The following is a 21,018-nucleotide window of genomic DNA, read 5'->3' as shown; positions in this document are numbered from 1 at the left end:
TAACCCATCACTCTCTGTATCGGAAAGGAAGCGTTCCTTGAGTCATTCGTCGTTCTCTTTGTGTAAATTTCCTATGCCTTTTAAACCTTACTCTTTTGAAACAGAAAAGACGACATTTCCTTTAAATTTACCTCTGATAGTGCGGCATTCATTGGGAACTGCAAGTAGTGGGTCAGCGGTTTGACTGAACATAAAAGATCTCAAGTTAAATCGCGGTGATACACCCTCTTTTGTGCACTTGTATTGCCAACCTAATATCTTAGAGTGAAACATGTTTTCCAATGAATAGAGTACAGACCACCAGTAGCTAAAGGCTTGTAGAGTAGGTTTGCTGATAAAAAAGTAAAATTTGGCATTTAAATTTCTTAGAATCGTCGCATTGTCATTTAGGTTGTATCAGTTTAAACAAATTGGTATTTAATATTTAACATCCAACTTATCAGGGAGTGATATGACTATGATGGTTAGATTAATCTACATGACTTTCTTTCTCCCAATATTGGGGTTACAACAAAAGGGGGTTGGTAAATTTATGCAGTTCTGAATATTTTTTCTTTTGGCAGGGTTCCTAAAGGATAAGACAATGAACGATAATTTATATACACCCCCGATGATGATAAAACAAATTACTCCTTATGATATTAAAGTTCGATACAATTACCCAAAGTTTTTGAGCCAACTAACAAAATTATGCGGTTATGAAACTTTGAGTACCAGTGTAATTTACAGTAATTCTTCTTTTTCCATGAGTTTTGGTTAAATACAACATAAGATGATGAAAATAAAAATAATCAATATATAAATTAATTGATAACTCTTAAAATGTTTGCCAGTATTGCTTCGAAACCGATTAACATCCGCTGGATTCGGACCGGTTCTCAAATATACTGAAAAATCAAGCAAAGCAATGTATTATAGAAATTTTCCACGGATATTAAAATAATAATAATAAAATTAATAACAGTATTGTTATATCCCGGGCCTTCGTCCCCAAGGACTAACAGAACTGGAATTATTCACGTATTTTTTTTATTTTCATACTTTTAATCATTGCGATGATAACGTACAGGACTTTTTTTATTTTCTACTGAAAACGTAAATTGCAGGAATTGTAAAGTTGTATTGCTTAAATATATTTTTTCAACATTTAAGAAGTCAATTTACATAGTACATAAATTTCAATTAAAATATAAACAAAAATAACCAAAGAAATCGAACTAAAGTATTTGATTCATTAATTCATAAATACATTACTTTTTGGAAAGATAAAAAAATAAATAATCATAATTTTTGGCATTTTTTTCTCAATAATCAAACTATGAACTCCAGCTGGCATGGTGGTCGTCAGGTTGGTCTGTTTAGGCCTTGGTCGGTAGATTGGTCTGTTTAGGCCTTTCTCTTACACACAAATCCGTTGTCTTTGTCATTAGCATCATCCTAAATGAGCAAAATATTTTTATCTGTCCTTAGGTAGCGCAGTAATATTCAGGACTGAGTCCTGTGACAAACTATCAAAATAATATTTTAACTAGACTAGCATATTTGTTGTTGTATAGAAGGGCGGAAAGTTGCTGAAAACTATCCCAAGTCTTTACTCTAAAAAATACCTTAAAACCATTCAGGGAACTGTGTGAAACTTTCCTAAAATGGAGAACTCAGTCGGTTTAGTAGTTATCAAAACTATCTATAATACAAAGTAGCTTGATATCTGTCCGTCTGTCCGTCTGTCCGTCTGTCTGTCTGAAGCTTAAGATCTCGGTAACCACTGAACCGATTGGATTCTACTCTTCAGGGTATATACCTATTGGTCCTGTGGTGGTTTTAAGCTATTTTCTTGGGGGGTGGGACACCCCCAACCCCCCCAAAAATGAAAATTTACCCCCCCCAAAAAAATACTCCTGGTGCTGCTGGTGCAGCTGGTGCTGCTGGTGCAGCTGGTGCTGCTGGTGCAGCTGGTGCTGCTGGTGCAGCTGGTGCAGCTGGTGCAGCTGGTGCTGCTGGTGCTGCTGGTGCTGGTGCAGAAAATTATTTTTTTTCTTGGGACAATGCCCCTAGAGGCTAGGGGCGAAGCCGCTAGTTTTATATAATAGGATAACCTTTAAAATGTGAAATGTTTTGTTGTATAATAACAAGTATGAAAACATCCATAAAAGCGAAGCTCTTAAATGGTAGGACAAACGGACATTAACACTTCTATAGTGTCAGAATTGAATAATCAAAACATATGTATATGAATAAAAGTCAATGCAAAATTGTGAGTAAATTTGTTGAAAAACTTCTTGAAACAAGATAATGTTTATTGACATACCTACTTTTTAGGACTTGATTATGGAGTTGTTTTGCTTATAATATTGTACTTTGTTGTCCCAGGAATCAGTATACCAAAAATCAAAACAATCGGATTATTAGATCACATAAAAATTAGTTGTTGAAAAAATTTAAAAATCAAATTCAACATGTTTAAAATGAACGTACGGACATTCTGGTAATGATTATAGAGTTGCTACGCTTTCTAAATCGTACAACAGGAATCACCATGCTAAGTTTGAAATCGATATGACAATTCTATCATGCCTAAATAAATGGAAAAAAGCTATCCGTCCTCGACGGACGGACCGACCCTTATTTTAGAAAACTTCGCGTTTAACAGGGAAGACAACGAATTTAGGTTATTAGCCCTTTTTTGGGGCCTTTATTGGTTAGGTAAGGGGCGTTCAACGTACAGCTACTAATAGAGTTAGAGGACTAAAAAATGTATAGACTTTTTAAGATTTTGCTTATTGGACCCATTTATTGAACAACCTTTTTTGTGGCCGTTTTTAATAGGAGCCATCTTTTTACAGTCCTCAATTTCTAAAAGCGAAACTTTTCTATAATTAGGGTAGGTCCGTCCGTCAGTGCGTAACGGTTAGCCCTTTTCGTTAATTTAGGCACATTAGAATTATCACATCGCTTTCAAACTTTGCATGGTGAATCCTGCTGTAGTTAGGTACGATTTGGAAAGCCTAGCAACTCTATAGTTGTTACCAGGATGTCCGAACGTCTATTTTAAACATTTTTATGTGATATGATTATTATCCTTATCTTAAAATCACGATTTAAAATCACCTTGGTGTCCCAGCTGAACCCTTTGTCAAAGTTCATGTGTAGATAAGGGTTTCCAGCAGGCTCTCCGTTGATAAAGTTGGTGAACGCCATCTCCTCACCTAAGCAAAAACAACATATCTATAATAATAATAAGTAGAATGATGTCTGTCCGTCTGTCCCTTAAGATCTCGGTATCCACTGAACCGATCGGATTCCACTCTTCAGGGAATATACCTACTGGTCCTGTGGTGGTTTTAGGCTATTTTCTTGGGGTTAGGGGTGGACACCCCAAACCGCCCCAAAAACAAAAAATCCACCCGCCATTTTTTCAATATTTAAAATAGTGGTGGAGTGGGGGATCTCCAGGTAATAAACGATGTAATTATACCTCTTATTAGGGGCGAAACCGCTAGTATTTAATATTTTGTATCTAAGCCAGTTGTAAATAAACCAATATGTCAATTCGTTTCGTGTTCATTTCATGGCAAAAATTAGCTGGAATCCATTTTAAAAATCTCTATAGCTTTAAAAAGCTGTTAGCGGCTAAACGACAAAATGCTCCTATTATGTTTGTATATAACTATAACCGATTAAACAAGGCCTTATAAAATATGGAATAGCCAATACTCAATAATGCACATTTATCTAAAAGTGCACATAAAGTATGAAAAAGGCATTTTTTATGCAGGTTTTCAGAATTTAGTCATGTGCATTATTTAAACTGTCTATTTAAAAAAAACTTGTAGAATATATTTTACCACATGTAATGATGTTAAGCCGTTTATTAGGTAGTAGCCTTTAAAGTGCTTAGATATTGGAAATAATCGATTCCAGTAACATTTTACCAGGGAGTAAGGGAGGAGACAATGGGCAATTACTTCAATTTAAGTGTTTTCGCTAAAAGGCAATAAAAACCAGGTTAATTAGAATATTCGATTCATTGTCCCCTCCCTAACTCCCTGTATTTTACAGTAAACTGCAAAAGATCCAAGAATTCTAATAAAACAGAATTAGAAAAAAAATCTCTGAATGAATATAGATAACATTCATATTTTATGAACTTTTTCAGTGAGGTAGGGCCAGGACACAGGGATCTACATAAATCTCGTAGCAAAAGTTTTATCGCTTTAAAAGTTTGGATACTTTTAAGTAAGTCTTATGTGGTTGGTTTATACTTGTAGTGTAAACACTTTTCAATAAAAAATGTTAGGAATTACTGCAAACCACGGTAAAATATTGCCGGTAACGAATATTGCCAAAAATCTATGAATTTTAAAGGCTGTTAGCTGCCAAACGGCTGAACGTACAGATCATGCCCGCACACCGTTTTAAGCGGCATACGAAGGCCTACAAATAATCTGGAATAACCATAAATCAATAATGCTTAATTATCTCGCAGTGCAGAGAAATGCGCGAAAAAGGTATATTTTACGCGTTTTTTCTTCAGTGAAGCTTTCCCTGTGCATTATTTGATCTTGGCTATTCCAGATTATTTGTAGGCCTTCTTATACCACTCAAAATGGTGTGTGGCAGCTAGCAGCCTTTAAAATTCATAGATTTTTGGCAATATTCGTTACCAGCAATATTTTACCGTGAACTGCAGTAGATCCAAATGTTAATCTGCAGAAGAGGTACCATTGTGTTATCAATTTATTGTCTATTGTCTTATTCCTTAGTATCCGTGATGATTCTAAAAGGCTGAGCATCATTGCTCTATTAATAATAATGACTAACTTGGCAGAACAAACCTCTTTAAAATTAATGCATTATCAACAAGTTAACCCTTTAGGTTGATTTAGAATATTTAAAAGAGACGCAGTGATAAAAATAGACAAATTGATGTACATCCCAAATGATGATACACAAAATTACACCTTTAGTGTTTGAAACGTTTGGACACTAAACATAATAAAACAACCAATCAAAATTCACAAACGTTATTAAGCCAACGAATAATTAAAACGGTAGTAAAATACTTTGGGGACTAGTGAATGTCCCCTTGCTTCCTAACTGCAAAATAACAGAACACCCCACCCCCTTTCCACATTTTTTATATTTTATATTTAATTGAACAATTGGAGATAATTTTCATTGTATAACTAAGATTATCATAATGAACTAGGGTTAATATTTAGAGAGCTGCAAATTGGCCATTAAAGTATGCATCAATAATATTATTATGCATCAAATTTAAACTTTACCATTCAATGTTTCGATAAATTTGAAACTTGATCCAAACTTTCAATATTACGCTAACAAGGAAGGGGGGATTCTCTCCCCTCCTCCTTTTGTTTTGTATTTCTCTATTCTTTTCTAATCCTTCTCTCTTCACTTTTTCTTTTCTTTCTTATTTAACAAAGATCAGTCTATAAAAATATCCTTCCCCTTTTTTACTCATTTGGATATATATAAGGAACTAAATCTATTTTTTTTTATATAAATGAATTCCAAATATATGTAGGTAGAGATTTTAATTTAACTTATAAAAGACATTTATTACTATTGAATGATTTTTTTTTTTAAATGTACATTTAAAAACTGAACCCTTAACTAAAAGTTAGAACTTCCTCTTGGCATTTTTGTTGTAAAGAAATAAATATTGACAAAATTAAAATGTCACCAGCTTAGTATCAGGCAATCATTGATGGTTGCAAATTTATATAGAAAAATTGGTTAGATAAGAATCCAATTTCATAATATGAAAACATATAATGAATTAATATGATGAAAATACAAGAGTTAAAATAAATAAATTTCAGATATTATTAGTCACATAAAAAGAGTTATATTTGTGAAGTTTACTTATACCTGAATATATAGGTCTATTTATTTTGTTGAGGGTAAAATGATTTATTTTTTATCTAAATGAAGATTACCTGTCATCCATCTGAGTTCCTTGTCTCTGTTGTTATCAAATCCATCAAGTAAAGATTACCTGTCATCCATCTAAGTTCCTTGTCTCTGTTGTTATCAATTCCTCCAAGTAAATATTACCTGTCATCCATCTGAGTTCCTTGTCTCTGTTGTTATCAAATCCTCCAAGTAAAGATTACCTGTCATCCATCTGAGTTCCTTGTCTCTGTTGTTATCAATTCCTCCAAGTAAAGATTACCTGTCATCCATCTGAGTTCCTTGTCTCTGTTGTTATCAAATCCTCTAAGTAAAGATTACCTGTCATCCATCTGAGTTTCTTATCTCTGTTGTTATCAATTCCTCCAAGTAAAGATTACCTGTCATCCATCTGAGTTCCTTGTCTCTGTTGTTATCAAATCCTCCAAGTAAAGATTACCTGTCATCCATCTGAGTTTCTTATCTCTGTTGTTATCAATTCCTCCAAGTAAAGATTACCTGTCATCCATCTGAGTTCCTTGTCTCTGTTGTTATCAAATCCTCCAAGTAAAGATTACCTGTCATCCATCTGAGTTTCTTATCTCTGTTGTTATCAATTCCTCCAAGTAAAGATTACCTGTCATCCATCTGAGTTCCTTGTCTCTGTTGTTATCAAATCCTCCAAGTAAAGATTACCTGTCATCCATCTGAGTTCCTTGTCTCTGTTGTTATCAATTCCTCCAAGTAAAGATTACCTGTCATCCATCTGAGTTCCTTGTCTCTGTTGTTATCAAATCCTCCAAGTAAAGATTACCTGTCATCCATCTGAGTTCCTTGTCTCTGTTGTTATTAAATCCTCCAAGTAAAGATTACCTGTCATCCATCTGAGTTTCTTATCTCTGTTGTTATCAATTCCTCCAAGTAAAGATTACCTGTCATCCATCTGAGTTCCCTGTCTCTGTTGTTATCAAATCCTCCAAGTAAAGATTACCTGTCATCCATCTGAGTTCCTTGTCTCTGTTGTTATCAATTCCTCCAAGTAAAGATTACCTGTCATCCATCTGAGTTCCTTGTCTCTGTTGTTATCAAATCCTCCAAGTAAAGATTACCTGTCATACATCTGAGTTCCTTGTCTCTGTTGTTATCAAGTCCTCCAAGTAAAGATTACCTGTCATCCATCTGAGTTCCTTGTCTCTGTTGTTATCAAATCCTCCAAGTAAAGATTACCTGTCATCCATCTGAGTTCCTTGTCTCTGTTGTTATCAAATCCTCCAAGTAAAGATTACCTGTCATCCATCTGAGTTCCTTGTCTCTGTTGTTATCAAATCCTCTAAGTAAAGATTACCTGTCATCCATCTGAGTTTCTTATCTCTGTTGTTATCAATTCCTCCAAGTAAAGATTACCTGTCATCCATCTGAGTTCCTTGTCTCTGTTGTTATCAAATCCTCAAAGTAAAGATTACCTGTCATCCATCTGAGTACCTTGTTTCTGTTGTTATCAAGTCCTCCAAGTAAAGATTACCTGTCATCCATCTGAGTTCCTTGTCTTTGTTGTTATCAATTCCTCCAAGTAAAGATTACCTGTCATCCATGAGAGTTCCTTGTCTCTGTTGTTATCAAGTCCTCCAAGTTAAGATTACCTGTCATCCATCTGAGTTCCTTGTCTCTGTTGTTATCAAATCCTCCAAGTAAAGATTACCTGTCATCCATCTGAGTTCCTTGTCTCTGTTGTTATCAAGTCCTCCAAGCCAGTAGTCAGTAGGTCTATTTATTTTGTTGAGGGTAAAATGATTTATTTTTTATCTAAATGAAGATTACCTGTCATCCATCTGAGTTCCTTGTCTCTGTTGTTATCAATTCCTCCAAGTAAAGATTACCTGTCATCCATCTGAGTTCCTTGTATCTGTTGTTATCAAGTTCTCCAAGTAAAGATTACCTGTCATCCATGAGAGTTCCTTGTATCTGTTGTTATCAAGTCCTCCAAGTAAAGATTACCTGTCATCCATCTGAGTTCCTTGTCTCTGTTGTTATCAAGTCCTCCAAGTAAAGATTACCTGTCATCCATCTGAGTTCCTTGTATCTGTTGTTATCAAGTTCTCCAAGTAAAGATTACCTGTCATCCATGAGAGTTCCTTGTATCTGTTGTTATCAAGTCCTCCAAGTAAAGATTACCTGTCATCCATGAGAGTTCCTTGTATCTGTTGTTATCAAGTTCTCCAAGTAAAGATTACCTGTCATCCATCTGAGTTCCTTGTCTCTGTTGTTATCAAGTCCTCCAAGCCAGTAGTCAGTACCATCCTAAACATCAAAATGAAAGTCATTAATGCATAACATACAAGTTATATTAATATAGTTAGACTATTGGATGTCTTAGAGTTACAAGAGAAATAAAATAAGTGTTGATCTTAATTGTTGGAAATAATACCCTAATTACAATCCTACTGGAACCCTACTGGATGAAACCTCTTTTATCCATTATGACAAACTCAGAACAATAGATTATATAATTTAAGACATTAAGACAAGCATGGGTTTCAACTTTGGAGAAATTCTTGGACATACGATAGATGTTTATAGTTCAACTTGGAAAGGCTTTGTTTCAATTATTTTTTATATAAAAACCACAAAAGTGCCAAAGTGTTAAATTTCTCTATTTAAAGAATTAAGGATCTTTTAAAATTTCTTTTATATTTCTTGTTAAATCTCTTCATTTATCCTATGCAGTTAATTGAATATTAATGTTTTTCTCTCGAAAACACAAATTAACCTTTATATTATTATTCATTCTTTTTTTTCAGAAAATTGATTTATTTTTGCTAAATTCAAAAAATTATTTAAAAACCACTTGGAAAAAATACTCTTGGTTAAACCAATTAGCTTGTGTTATTAAATCATGGTGTACATTCATATTTTTAAATGTTAGGAATTGGCATTCATAATATTGTAGTTATGTGTTAATTTTCCCGAACATATATAGACAAACAAACATTTATGATGTCTGTCTGTTTGTCAATTCATGTATCAGCCTAAGGGATCAAAAGGGAAAAGACAGTGGCCGATAAATTGGTGTACATCTCCAATGATGATACAAATAATTAGCACTTAGATTAAATTTAGTTATGGAAACGATTGAACAACACAAAATTCACTAAAGTTACACAAGTTAAATAGCAAATGAAAAAAAAACTTTATTTTAAAACTTTGGGGACTAGTTTAACAAACAGCCACTTGTCTCTTCTCTTTTACTTAAACTAGCGGCCACGCCCCCTAGAAGCCTCTAGGGGTACTTAAGGTAGGAGGGGGAAAAGTCGACCACATCCTATTTTAAATTTGAGTTTCAAAAGAGTAAAAAAATATTCTTTTGGGGGGAGGGGGGTGAAGACACCCTCCCCAAAAATAGTTAAAAACCTTCCCAGGACCTATAAGGAGCTTCACTATAAAGGAGAACAATATCGGTTCAGCGGTTAGCGAGATCCTTTGGGACAGACAAAAAAACGCTTACTACTTTATATAATAGGATATCAAATAAATTAATCACATTTACCGACATTTTTAGTTCGTTATTGATTTTATATTATTATTATTCATAAATTTTTGGATAGAAAATGGTAAATCAAAATAAAAAAGAAAGATGACAGTAAAAATGAAATTAGAAATGAAACTAAAGAAATAAAGATACAAGAGGATAAAAGGAAAAAGATGATAAAGAGAGAGTGACAAAGAGAAAGAGAGAAGTGGGATAGAGAGCTTTGATATTAACTTTATCCTATGAATAATAAATATGATATCAGAGAACAAATCTCTCAAACCACCTTTTATCTCTCATAATCAAACACAGTATCTCTCTCTCTCTCTCTCTCTCTCTCTCTCTCTCTCTCTCTCTCTCTCTCTCTCTCTCTCTCTCTCACTCTCTCTCTCTTTCTTCTATAATTTCTGGTGGCTACGCCCCTAGAGGTCTCAAGGGGCACTTGAGGTAGGGGGTTGGGGGATAGAGAAGTCAACTCTCTAATTTTTATGTTTTTGTTTTAAAAATATAAAGAAAAAAATATGAATGGGTTCATTTTTTTGTAGAGTCAATTTCTCGCAATAGTAGTATCCTAACACACAGTTATACGCCTTCCCAGAACCTATGAGAAGCTTAACTGCTAAGTAGAACCATATCAGGTAAGTGGTAAGCAAGATCCTTTGACATTGACAAACAGATACACACAGAGATAGACAGACCCAACACCTTTGTCCAGGTGTCATAACTGTTCATGGTTATTAGTTATGCCAGTTTTTGAGGAAAGGCATTTAGACCTACCATTAGAATCATATTCCTAATATATCAGCAGTCAGGGACATTCAGCAGTAGGTACCTTATGTATTTGGAAATTGAAGATAATTATAAGGTTTTATTTTTTCTCAGGAACTTATTCTAAGAAAGTTTCTTCCAAAAAATAGCCTAAAACCTAATTACAAATAATTTGTTTTATAGGCTTCAAAATAAGTTTGTTAATGTTAATAGTTTTCTTAGAAATCTCCATATCTTATGCTCTGTATAAAAGTTTGTTTGTACTACTAATAAGAGAGCTAAAAGAGTGGATAATATTACTCAAACTTTTGCAGACACAATGTTTTATTGATTAGCTATACTCAGAGAGGAAGGGGGCCTTAGACTGTAAATTACAATAATACTTAAACATGACATGACTTTTAGGAATGTCTATAAAATCTTAATTTTTTGGTATAAACTATAACTGTCCTAACTCATATTTTTGAAAGGGTGATAATTAGGGTTGGGCCGGATACTTTTTTGGTTGGATACCGGATATCCGGCAAATTACCGGATATCCGGCCAGATAACCGGATATCCGGCTGTAAAAATCAGCCGGATATCTTATTATTATTATTTGATTCTTTATTTGTCTTAATTATATACATAAAAAACGTTTACATCTGAATTATAAGAGTTATTATAACAATATTAAATAAAGATTATTCCAAGATATTCTATAATCTATTCTCAAAATATACCAATTTTATACTAAAAAAATAGAACTTCAGTAAGTTCTAGAAAGAAAAATAAGCGTCATTAAGAGTTTAAAAAAATGTTTATGATACAAATATTAGGTCAATACTAATCTGGTATCCGGATAGTTTCAATATCCGGTAACCGGCCGGATATCGAAAATGGCCGGATATCCGGCCAAACCCTAGTAATAATTGATATTGTACATGAATTAATTTTTCATTGCCTTATCCCTTAGGATTCCTGGCTATACTAGATAATGTATGTTACATACAATATGCAATATAAAAGTATATTCTAATGAAGGTACATTATATCAGTTTTCATATTTATATTTAATGAGCCTAATTAGGAAAGTAATAATAATACAGCTTATGGATACTTTAAAGGTAAAATTTTAAAACTTTTTTTATTTTAGGCAAAACCCACATTAAAACCCCATTATTACCTAAGCTTGACATGTGTTCTATTCATATTCAGTGGGTATATGATAGGTTATTTGAATATAACTATTTATATGAAATCTAGATTATCGCTTCCACAAGAATGATGTACCCCGAACAATTATGTGTACAAGAAACCTAATAACTTACTAGATAATTAATTCAATAAGCTTGATGATTACCTTGGGGTTGATCACATTGAGAACACTCTTGATAAAGTCATTCTCTTCCTGGGTTAAGACATCAGCCAAGTATCCACCCTGATATAGAAATATATAGTTTATCTTTTAAATATGAATAACCATTGACTTTTTGTAAAGTAGGCTAACTAAGGGACAAGTATATTTTTTTTTGGTTAAACTCCAAGAAGTCAGGACAAAAAGAAATCCTTAATTTGTCTATTACACCTTGTCAGCATGGCAATATTATTTTTTTTTTGTGATTCCTCCCATGAAAGATCATGCACCCTATACATATATGTCAGGTAAAAGGAATTATAACTCTAAAGCATGATGACAACTAATCATCTTATCTTCAAATTTTGCTTATAAATTAAATTCGTAATTGTTTGTGGATATATAAAAATATATAATACTTACAACTTCATTGCAGAGTTCTTCAGCTCTGAGGAAGGGTTCGTGATAACTGGTGAACATGTAGCAGTTACCCTTGTGGTACACCCAGCCAAGCTGATCTATTAATGGAGAACAATTAATATTTAGCATTAAAGAAAAAGAATAGAGGAAGCTGGGCTAAATATCTTTTTGTCCACAGGGTTAAGACCATATGTCTACTTTCAATTGAATCTTTGAATATTAGCAAATAGAGTCAAAAATATCAGTACAGCCAAGTCGCTACAAAAGAGCAAAAAAAAATTTGCTAGCAAAAAAGTCCTCACCAATTGAACCAGTTAGTTGTCTGGGTTTTACGTCTATTCTTATACAATTATTATTTTAGCTATATATTAACAACTATAAAGTTAAAAGGAGGTAAGACATGAAATAATCCAATAAGAAACCTGACTGATTTAGTAATAATCTCAAAAAAAGTTATGATAATTTACAAAATTGGATTTGGTTCACCCTTTTATTACAAAAAAAAAACTTAACAAAACAGATTGAACTAACACATTGTTAACCTATGCTTCAATTTATCATACAAAATATAGAAATATAGCCTTTAAAAATTACTACTAAAAAGTTGAATAATTGAGGGTCAGAAGAAAGGTAGTGATAAAGAATAGTTTACCTCTGCATTCAGGAGCAGCACCCCTCAGAACTCCATCCTCCTTCATGAACCCAGTAGAGAACTCATCCAACTGCCTAAAATCATTACTAATGAGAATCTAGTAAAGTTCCAGGAATGATGATTATTTCTTTATATAAAATTAAAATCACCTCAATCAAACGAGAACTGGTGTGATATTGATGTGTAAGATGGCTAGATATTAACTATATATAGATGGATAGATATCAAATTTTTGTCTAAAGTTCAAAAGTGAACCTGTGAATAGCTTTTTGATAATGACAACAACTAGAACTGTTGTAAAAGATACTTAACCAAGATATATAGATAGCTATACCTGGGACTTGTTAGCCGTGAGATCAGCTAGAGCTGAGGCCAAGCAGATTGTAGCCAATACAAGATAGATAGATAGCTATACCTGGTTCTTAGCTTGTTAGCCATGGGATCAGCCAGAGCTGAGGCCAAGCAGACTGTAGTCAATACAAGATAGATAGATAAATATACCTGGGTCTTAGCTTGTTAGCCATGGGATCAGCTAGAGCTGAGGCCAAGCAGACTGTAGCCAATACAGGATAGATAGATAACTATACCTGGGTCTTAGCTTGTTAGCCATGGGATCAGCTAGAGCTGAGGCGAAGCAGATTGTAGCCAACACAAGATAGATAGATAACTATACCTGGGTCTTAGCTTGTTAGCCATGGGATCAGCTAAAGCTGAGGCCAAGTAGATTGTAGCCAATACAAGATAGATAGATAACTATACCTGGGTCTTAGCTTGTTAGCCATGGGATCAGCCAGAGCTGAGGCCAAGCAGACTGTAACCACTACAAGATAGATAGATAACTATACCTGGGACTTAGCTTGTTAGCCATGGGATCAGCCAGAGCTGGGACTAAGCAGACTGTAGCCAATACAAGATAGATAGATAACTATACCTGGGTCTTAGCTTGTTAGCCATGGGATCAGCTAGAGCTAAGGCCAAGCAGATTGTAGCCACTACAAGATAGATAGATAACTATATCTGGGTCTTAGCTTGTTAGCCATGTGATCAGCCAGAGCTGAAGCCAAGCAGAATGTAGCCACGTCAAGATAGATAGATAACTATACCTGGGTCTTAGCTTGTTAGCCATGGGATCAGCCAGAGCTGAGGCCAAGCAGATTGTAGCCACTACAAGATAGATAGATAACTATACCTGGGTCTTAGCTTGTTAGCCATGGGATCAGCCAGAGCTGAGGCGCCAAGCAGATTGTAGCCAATACAAGATAGATAGATACCTATACCTTGGTCTTAGCTTGTTAGCCATGGGATCAGCTAAAGCTGAGGCCAAGTAGATTGTAGCCACTACAAGATAGATAGATAACTATACCTGGGTCTTAGCTTGTTAGCCATGGGATCAGCTAGAGCTGAGGCCAAGCAGACTGTAGCCAATACAAGATATCCGAGCATTGTCAGTTGTCTAAATATATATTAAAAATTTAATTCTTATAAAAAATTCTATTTAAATTGAATTAAAAATCTGACAAATTGGCCATTTATTCAATATTTTTTTTAAATAAGTCAGAAGTCATGTCACTCTAGAGACGTTAAAAATAGTATATTACTTTCATGACATAAAAAATCTATTCTTAACTTATAAATAGGTAGTTTGTCTGTGTGTGTAGATTAGTCTCTTTCTGTTTTGCTAAACGATTTGAGATCATCTAGTCTTTCCCTAACATTTAAACTTCGAATAGATCCAGGAAACTATTGTTTTTGTTAAGAATTCGTAAATTTTACCTTTCTTTAGTGTTAGTTTGAAGAGGGTCCAAATTGATATGAAGCAGTATAAATTTTTCTGGCTATTTATATATTTCTAAATTTAGAAAAAAATTTCAAATTAAATTTAAAAAGTATGATTATAACTATTTATGATTATATTATACGAAATTTCATGGTAATAGATTTTTTTAGGTATACTATTTTAAAGCATTAGTAAAGATTGTTATTCTAACCCGCGACCGTGGCTCAACACATAGTGCATTTGTTCGTCGTCGGGGAGGTGATCTATTTGAATCTCAGCCATACACTGTGTCATAACTAAAGACAATAAAATGGTTTCTACTGCTGGTATGTCACATGACATAAATAGTTAAAATAGGGGGAATGCCTTTGCCCATAAAAGGCGGGACTCATTACCATTCATAGTAACGACTTCTCAAAAAGGGTCAGGAATTCAAAGGGTCGATTGTCTGTTGGATGTTACTTAACCTAATATCCAATGGTTAGAGTATTGCATCCTTTGGGTTCTCTAGATAATCGCTTCCGATTCAATGAGGTAATAAAATGTTATGGAAATACTTATGCTTGTATTTTAGCTCAACTTCTATATTAACTTTAATATACAAACCTTGACTTCTAGTAAGAAAAAAAGGTAAAAATAACTCTGGATTAACACTTGAATGTCAAAAATTGAACATAAAAATGAGGAAAAACGTGATCTACCTTTTTTATTTATTCTTATATGAATCATATTTTTAGTACGGTTCAAAAGTCAATTTATTGGGTAATTCCGGATACCTTTTTACAATTAAAAGGATTTAAAATATAACACCCAAAAGCTAAATAAAACCACATCTGAACAGCCATTTTCGAGAAATTTGGCTTTTAAATGTTTTATCTTATTTACTTTAAAGTGATAGGATGTTCAACAATGGTCTAACAGACTAATTAAATTATCTTTTACTGAAATGTTTCAATTAAGTTGTAAGTTGATTTTTATCTATATTTTGAGACGGGTAAATGTAAAAAGGAACAAGGATAACAATATCCATAAAAACGAAAATCTACTTTCAGAAGGAAGGGCAAATAATATAGTACCTTGTTGACCTGTGAATCATTATTCTAAAAATCAGATAAATAGAATAATCATATCATACAAAAAGTTGTTGTCAAAATAGCTTTAAATTTCTTTGGATTGACGTAATAATCAATTAGTTGCTATGCTTCCTAAAGCGTACCTTACTGTTATAGGATTCATCATGCCAAGCTCGATTTTAAAATGGACGTAGTAAATATTACTCCTCCTTCCCCTTTTTAAAATTACTTTGATCTTAAATAACCATTTACATAATCTTATAGCACATTCATGAAAATATTGATTCTAAAGTTTTAAATTTCTCAGAAAAATTCTTCAACAGTTAGTGTAAACAACAGAACCTCTCTCCGCCTTTTTAAAAGCAAAGCTTTTCTATAATTATTAAAAGCGCAGCTTTTCTAAAATAAGGGTCGAGACGGATATGTTATTCCCATTGATTTAGGCATGATAGAATTGTCCTATCGATCTCAAACTTTGCATGGTGATTCCTGTTGCAGATAGGTACGATTTAGAAAGCGTAGCAACTCTATGATCATTACCAGAATGTTCGTACGTCAATTCTAAACATGATTGTTGATTTTTAACTTTTTAAACAACATACTTTGGTATACTGATTCTTGGGACAACAAAGTACAATATTATAAGCAAAGCAATCCTATAATCAAGTCTTAAAATGTAAGTATGCCCATAAACATTATCCTGTATCATTAAGTTTTTCAACAAATTTACTCACAATTTTGCTTTGACTCTTTCCCATTATTCTGATTATGCAAGTGTAAATGTCCTTTTGTACTACCGTTTCAGAGCTTCGCTTTTATGGATGTTGTCATCCTTGTTTCAATAAATATAAAGTATTGGTGGGTATAGCTATAGTTTAGACAAAATGTCTAATTATTTTTTCTATAAATAATTATGATTTACAGATGTGGTTATTTTGTTAATATTAATCGGGATGTGTATACATTAATTTATTAACTAATATTTTAAAATTTATGGCTTTGAAATTGCTTTTTAATTTAACCTTTTTTTTTTAAAATAATACTATTGCATCAAAGGAGAGGGTCGGTATGAGCGTTCCAATTTAACTGAATTGCTATTGCAACTTTTTCTTTAAACCTTAAACTTTGTTCCTTAACTAATTTTATTAGTTCAACATGATGTCATCAAATTTAAGTTTTATATTTTAAATATTTTCTTCTTAGAGCCTAAAGAATAGGACAGTCTGAAAACAGAAATAAAAAAGAAGAGTAAATTGTGATATAGTAAAATAATTTCAAAGTATATGTTTTGTTTTAGAACAACAAATAAATCTGCTTTGGACAAAACAGCCAATACATTATTCTATCTATGACACAACTTATTGTAAACAATTGTGCGCGGAAAGGAATATGAAAAATTCTAGGAGAGAGGAGACAATGGGCTGTTTATTACTCTAGTCCCAAAAGTTTTAAAATTACGTTTTCTTATTTGTTTGGTAAAAACAACTTCTGGTACTTTTAGTGAATTCTGATTGGTTGGATTATTAAGTTAAGTATCCAAACGTTTCAACCATTTTTTTATCTACTGAAGGTGTAATTTTATGTATCATCATTAGGGATGTACATCAATTTATCAGCCATTGTCATATCCCTTTAGATCCCTGTTTTTGAGTACACTTCCTGTTTATTTAGAATTATTATATTCTTTTTCGGCACTAAAAAAACTAGTTTTAATCTTATAATTGTACATTCTATATCTGCGGAAAGCCGTTTATAATACGATGCGAGAAATAACTATTCTTTGACAAAGATAAGACTTTGATAAAATAAATTTTAAGGATTTTCTTGTTTGCTTTATAATGTATACTATTTTGATTGTTTACCAGGTAATAATATCCAATGTTAATTAGGATTTTGAATAAATTATAAAGTTGTTAAGGTTTAAAGTGACAACATTTGCTATAATAGTCTATGATGTATAAATGCAGAGGGGGAAGGGACATTGGACTGTAAATTACTATGGTACTCAGATAAAATATATAAATATATTTTTCTTGTATTCATTCAAATCCGGTGGATAGGAACCGGTTCTCATCCATACGAAAAAACTATGTCTAGCATCGTATTATATCCAGTTTTCTACGAATATAGAAATGTACAATCATAAGATGAAAACCAGTTTTTTAGCCGGTGCCTCCGGCACCCCGGGGCTAAAAAAAAACTAGTTTAATCTTATAATTGTACATTCTATATCCGCGGAAAGCCGTTTATAATACGATGCGAGAAATAACTATTTTTATATTGACTCTAAAGCTTTTGGAACTTTGAATTTTGATTGTTTGGTTCAAAGCCACCGGTGTAAAAACTTATCAATCAATGATTTTGATCTACATTAATTTTGTATACCATCATTAGAGATGATTTATTGTTAATGTCTTATCCCTTTAGATAAATAAGCTATCAAGTTAGGATTTTAGTTAGAATCTGCTCTAGTTTGCTGTTTCCTTTTTTCAGATTTTTTCTTTTACTACTCTTTCCTTTTTTTTGTTGTTGTTTGCCCCTAGCACTTATAGTGACGAAATGAAGTAGTCATAAAAAGAAACAACCTAAATACATTGATAAATTTTATTTAAATGTACAGGAAATAAAGACATCTTTAGCTTCAGACAAAGAAAATCTTAACACTTTTTTATTACAGGAATCTAGATTTGTGCCCTTTTCAATTTCATTTTAGAATATCATTTTATTAAGCTTTGCATTGTTTGAGTGTAACAGCCATAGATTATGTTATGGATGCTAAGAGTATTGGTGCAAAAAATATGACGTAACAAAAAAAATTAGCCAATGAGAGGCCGTTATTGACCAATGGTAAAATGTATAGTGGCCTCTCATTGGCTATTTTTTTTTGTTACGTCATAATTTTTGCACCAATACTCACAGCATCTATGTTATGTTAAAAATAAAAGAACGTAAAACATTAAACACTTATGACTTTCAGAGAAGCTTTATCTAGAATTTTTTTAAAATATGACATCATTCACACCTACTTTAAACTTTAGCAGGTAATACACTTTATTTAAGTAAATGTTATTTTTTAGAGGAGAAGCTACTCTATAATTTAAATTGTACGGCCGTTTGTTCAACGTACAAAAACGTCATAAAAACGAGGGATTATCCATCTCTTTTTTTAGGGGATTTCTTTCCTACTCCTCATTTCCTCATCCCTCATTTTTATGACGTCATTGAATGACTTTCTTCGTCTTAATTTCTAATGTTTTTTAAATATACAAATAAAAGGCTAAGTCCCCAGGTAAGAATCTATCTATTGCAAATATTCCAATGTTTAATGATCTACTAAAACTTATTTGTCTGTCCGGGGCAACGTATGCTCCAAAGATTTTTTTGAGGGTCAATCAATATCTTTTCTGTAACTCACAATCTTCATACAATTGTTAAAAGCTTTTTTATTAATTGTTTTTCTTTGTATACTTCGCTGGTTATTGATTATTTCATCCTTGTTTAATATAATTTTTGAGATAAGACTTAGAGTATTTTCTACTTATATTTTTTTTTTGTGTACAACTTTTTTATTATTAGTGTTTATTTTTAAACTACTTACCTTAAAAGACGGGCTAGAGCCTCCGCAAGAGTTAGGCATAGTCAAAATACCCCTCTTCCTTATTTTCAACTACCGGCTCGCCTCTAGAGGCCTAGAGGAGGGGAGAGTCGAATTTAATAACCCAATTTCTTATTTTAGATTTAAAAAGAAAAAGTAACAATTTTTATTTTTTTTTTTGGGGGGGGGGATTTATTTCTTTTTTGAAGTAGGGGGGTACCCAACCCCTATTTTAATTTTAGTTGACTAAATTTTTTTAGAATGGGTAATTCTTTCTAGGGGCGAATTCTCTTAGGAGGGTGGTGGTACCATCCCCTAACATAGTTATAAACTTTCCCGGGACCTATGAGAAGCTACTCTGTTAAGGAAAACCTGATCAGTTTAGCAGTTAACGAGATCCTTCGGTACAGACAAACATCTTTTTACTTTATTATAAAGATTTAAAAACTTGATCAACGATTTGAGTGAAAATAACCATTAAGTTTCATAATTTGCAAATTAACCCCTTACAGTCGGGCCCCTTGCCGCACCTTAATCAGCCCCCCCATGTTATCTCAGTTCCTATTAGAGCTAGAGGGCTAAAATTTTTTGTGTAAGTCCCCTGTGTTATGGTGAATTTCCGACCTTAAGTAAGTCAAGGTCAATTTTCGCTTCCTTCACCCTTTTATTTAACAACCTTTGTTTTTAGGTCCTTTTTTACTTAAAAATTTCAAACGGCTGTAATTTTTTTATTTTTGAAGCTAGAATAAAATTTTTTTGCAGAAAATGTTAATCTTTATGTAAATTTTATATTTCAAATATCAAAATATAAATTTCAGCGGCTGCAGCTGTATTTGGCAGCTGCCAGCCGCCGCAGTCGGCGGTCGTCGGGAAAACGGCGGCGGATCTTTCTAAAATTTTAATACGTTAAGTAGACATGTAAGAAAAGCTTAAGTTTAAAATTTGAAGTCTCTAAGTCAAAAATTGCGGCCACAGATTTAAAGATTTCTGGAGACCTGGAGGATCAGGACCTGCAGGATCATACCTGGAACCTGAAATTGACTTGAACACCTGTATTTAAGATGAGGATGTACTACTAGAGGATATTTTAGTATTTTGGTAAGATAAAATGCTTTTTTTAATTCAAAAAAATATTTTTGCTCTTTACCTGGATGACCCTGCTAGGTTTGCTGGCATCCTGTGGCCGCCAGGATGGAGATATTCAAAAAATTCCAACTCTCGGTTATGTGTCAAACCCAAACTTAAAAAGTCACGCAGTTTGGGCTCTTTATCTTTCACACACAGAAAATGAGATAGAAAAAACCGGATGGGGGGGCGTTCAACGCCCTCCCCCCCCCCCGACCGTTAAGGGTTAAGAGAATGCTTTAGAATTGGTACGGAAGGATAAACCATAAAATGAATAGTTTTTCTCGTATTCATTCGAATCCGGTGGATAGGAACCAGTTCTCATCCATACGAAAAAACTATGCCTAGCATCGTATTATATCCAGCTTTCTATGAATATAAAAATGTACAATCATAAGATTAAAACCAGTTTTTTTAGCCCTAGCCTTCGGCATCTCGGGCCTAAAAAACTGGATTTAATCTTATAATTGTACATTCTATATCCGCGGAAAGCTGTTTATAATACGATGCGAGAAATAACTATTCTATCAATCGACATATAATTATATGGATGTTGCACCATATATTCACGTGCTCTAATAATGTAATACTCACAGCTGTCTAAATCAACGTAGACCACCTCCCCTCCTACTGGGTGAACGAAACCACCAATAAATGAGATCCATATTAGAAACCTAAATTGACGACAAATTTACTCCTGTAAATATATCCACTTATACTATATCCATTTATTGTATATTCAGAAGTTACAAAGACATCTAGCATAACATGAATAGTAAAAAGAAAACTGTATTTACACATATTTTAAAACTAGTTCAATACTATCGTTA

General features: G+C 33.2%; 1 protein-coding gene across 1 annotated transcript; it reads right to left on the bottom strand.

Moving 5' to 3' along the window:
• Positions 1 to 1,117: 1,117 nt before the first annotated feature.
• Positions 1,118 to 14,425, bottom strand: LOC145327684 (struthiocalcin-1-like). The gene is made up of 8 exons (XM_080171241.1): positions 14,392 to 14,425; positions 13,982 to 14,071; positions 12,619 to 12,692; positions 11,970 to 12,064; positions 11,553 to 11,630; positions 8,148 to 8,214; positions 3,109 to 3,206; positions 1,118 to 1,437 (listed from the first exon to the last, which is right to left on the bottom strand). Exons 2-8 carry the CDS (start codon positions 14,059 to 14,061, stop codon positions 1,387 to 1,389), a joined length of 543 nt encoding a protein of 180 aa, XP_080027367.1. The 5' UTR covers positions 14,062 to 14,071; positions 14,392 to 14,425; the 3' UTR covers positions 1,118 to 1,386.
• Positions 14,426 to 21,018: the final 6,593 nt, after the last annotated feature.

The sequence above is a fragment of the Acartia tonsa genome, chromosome 9, assembly GCF_053477335.1.
Source record: "Acartia tonsa isolate MP-2025a chromosome 9, ASM5347733v1, whole genome shotgun sequence".
Taxonomy (NCBI): domain Eukaryota; kingdom Metazoa; phylum Arthropoda; class Copepoda; order Calanoida; family Acartiidae; genus Acartia; species Acartia tonsa.
This window is presented reverse-complemented; position numbering and strand designations above follow the sequence as displayed.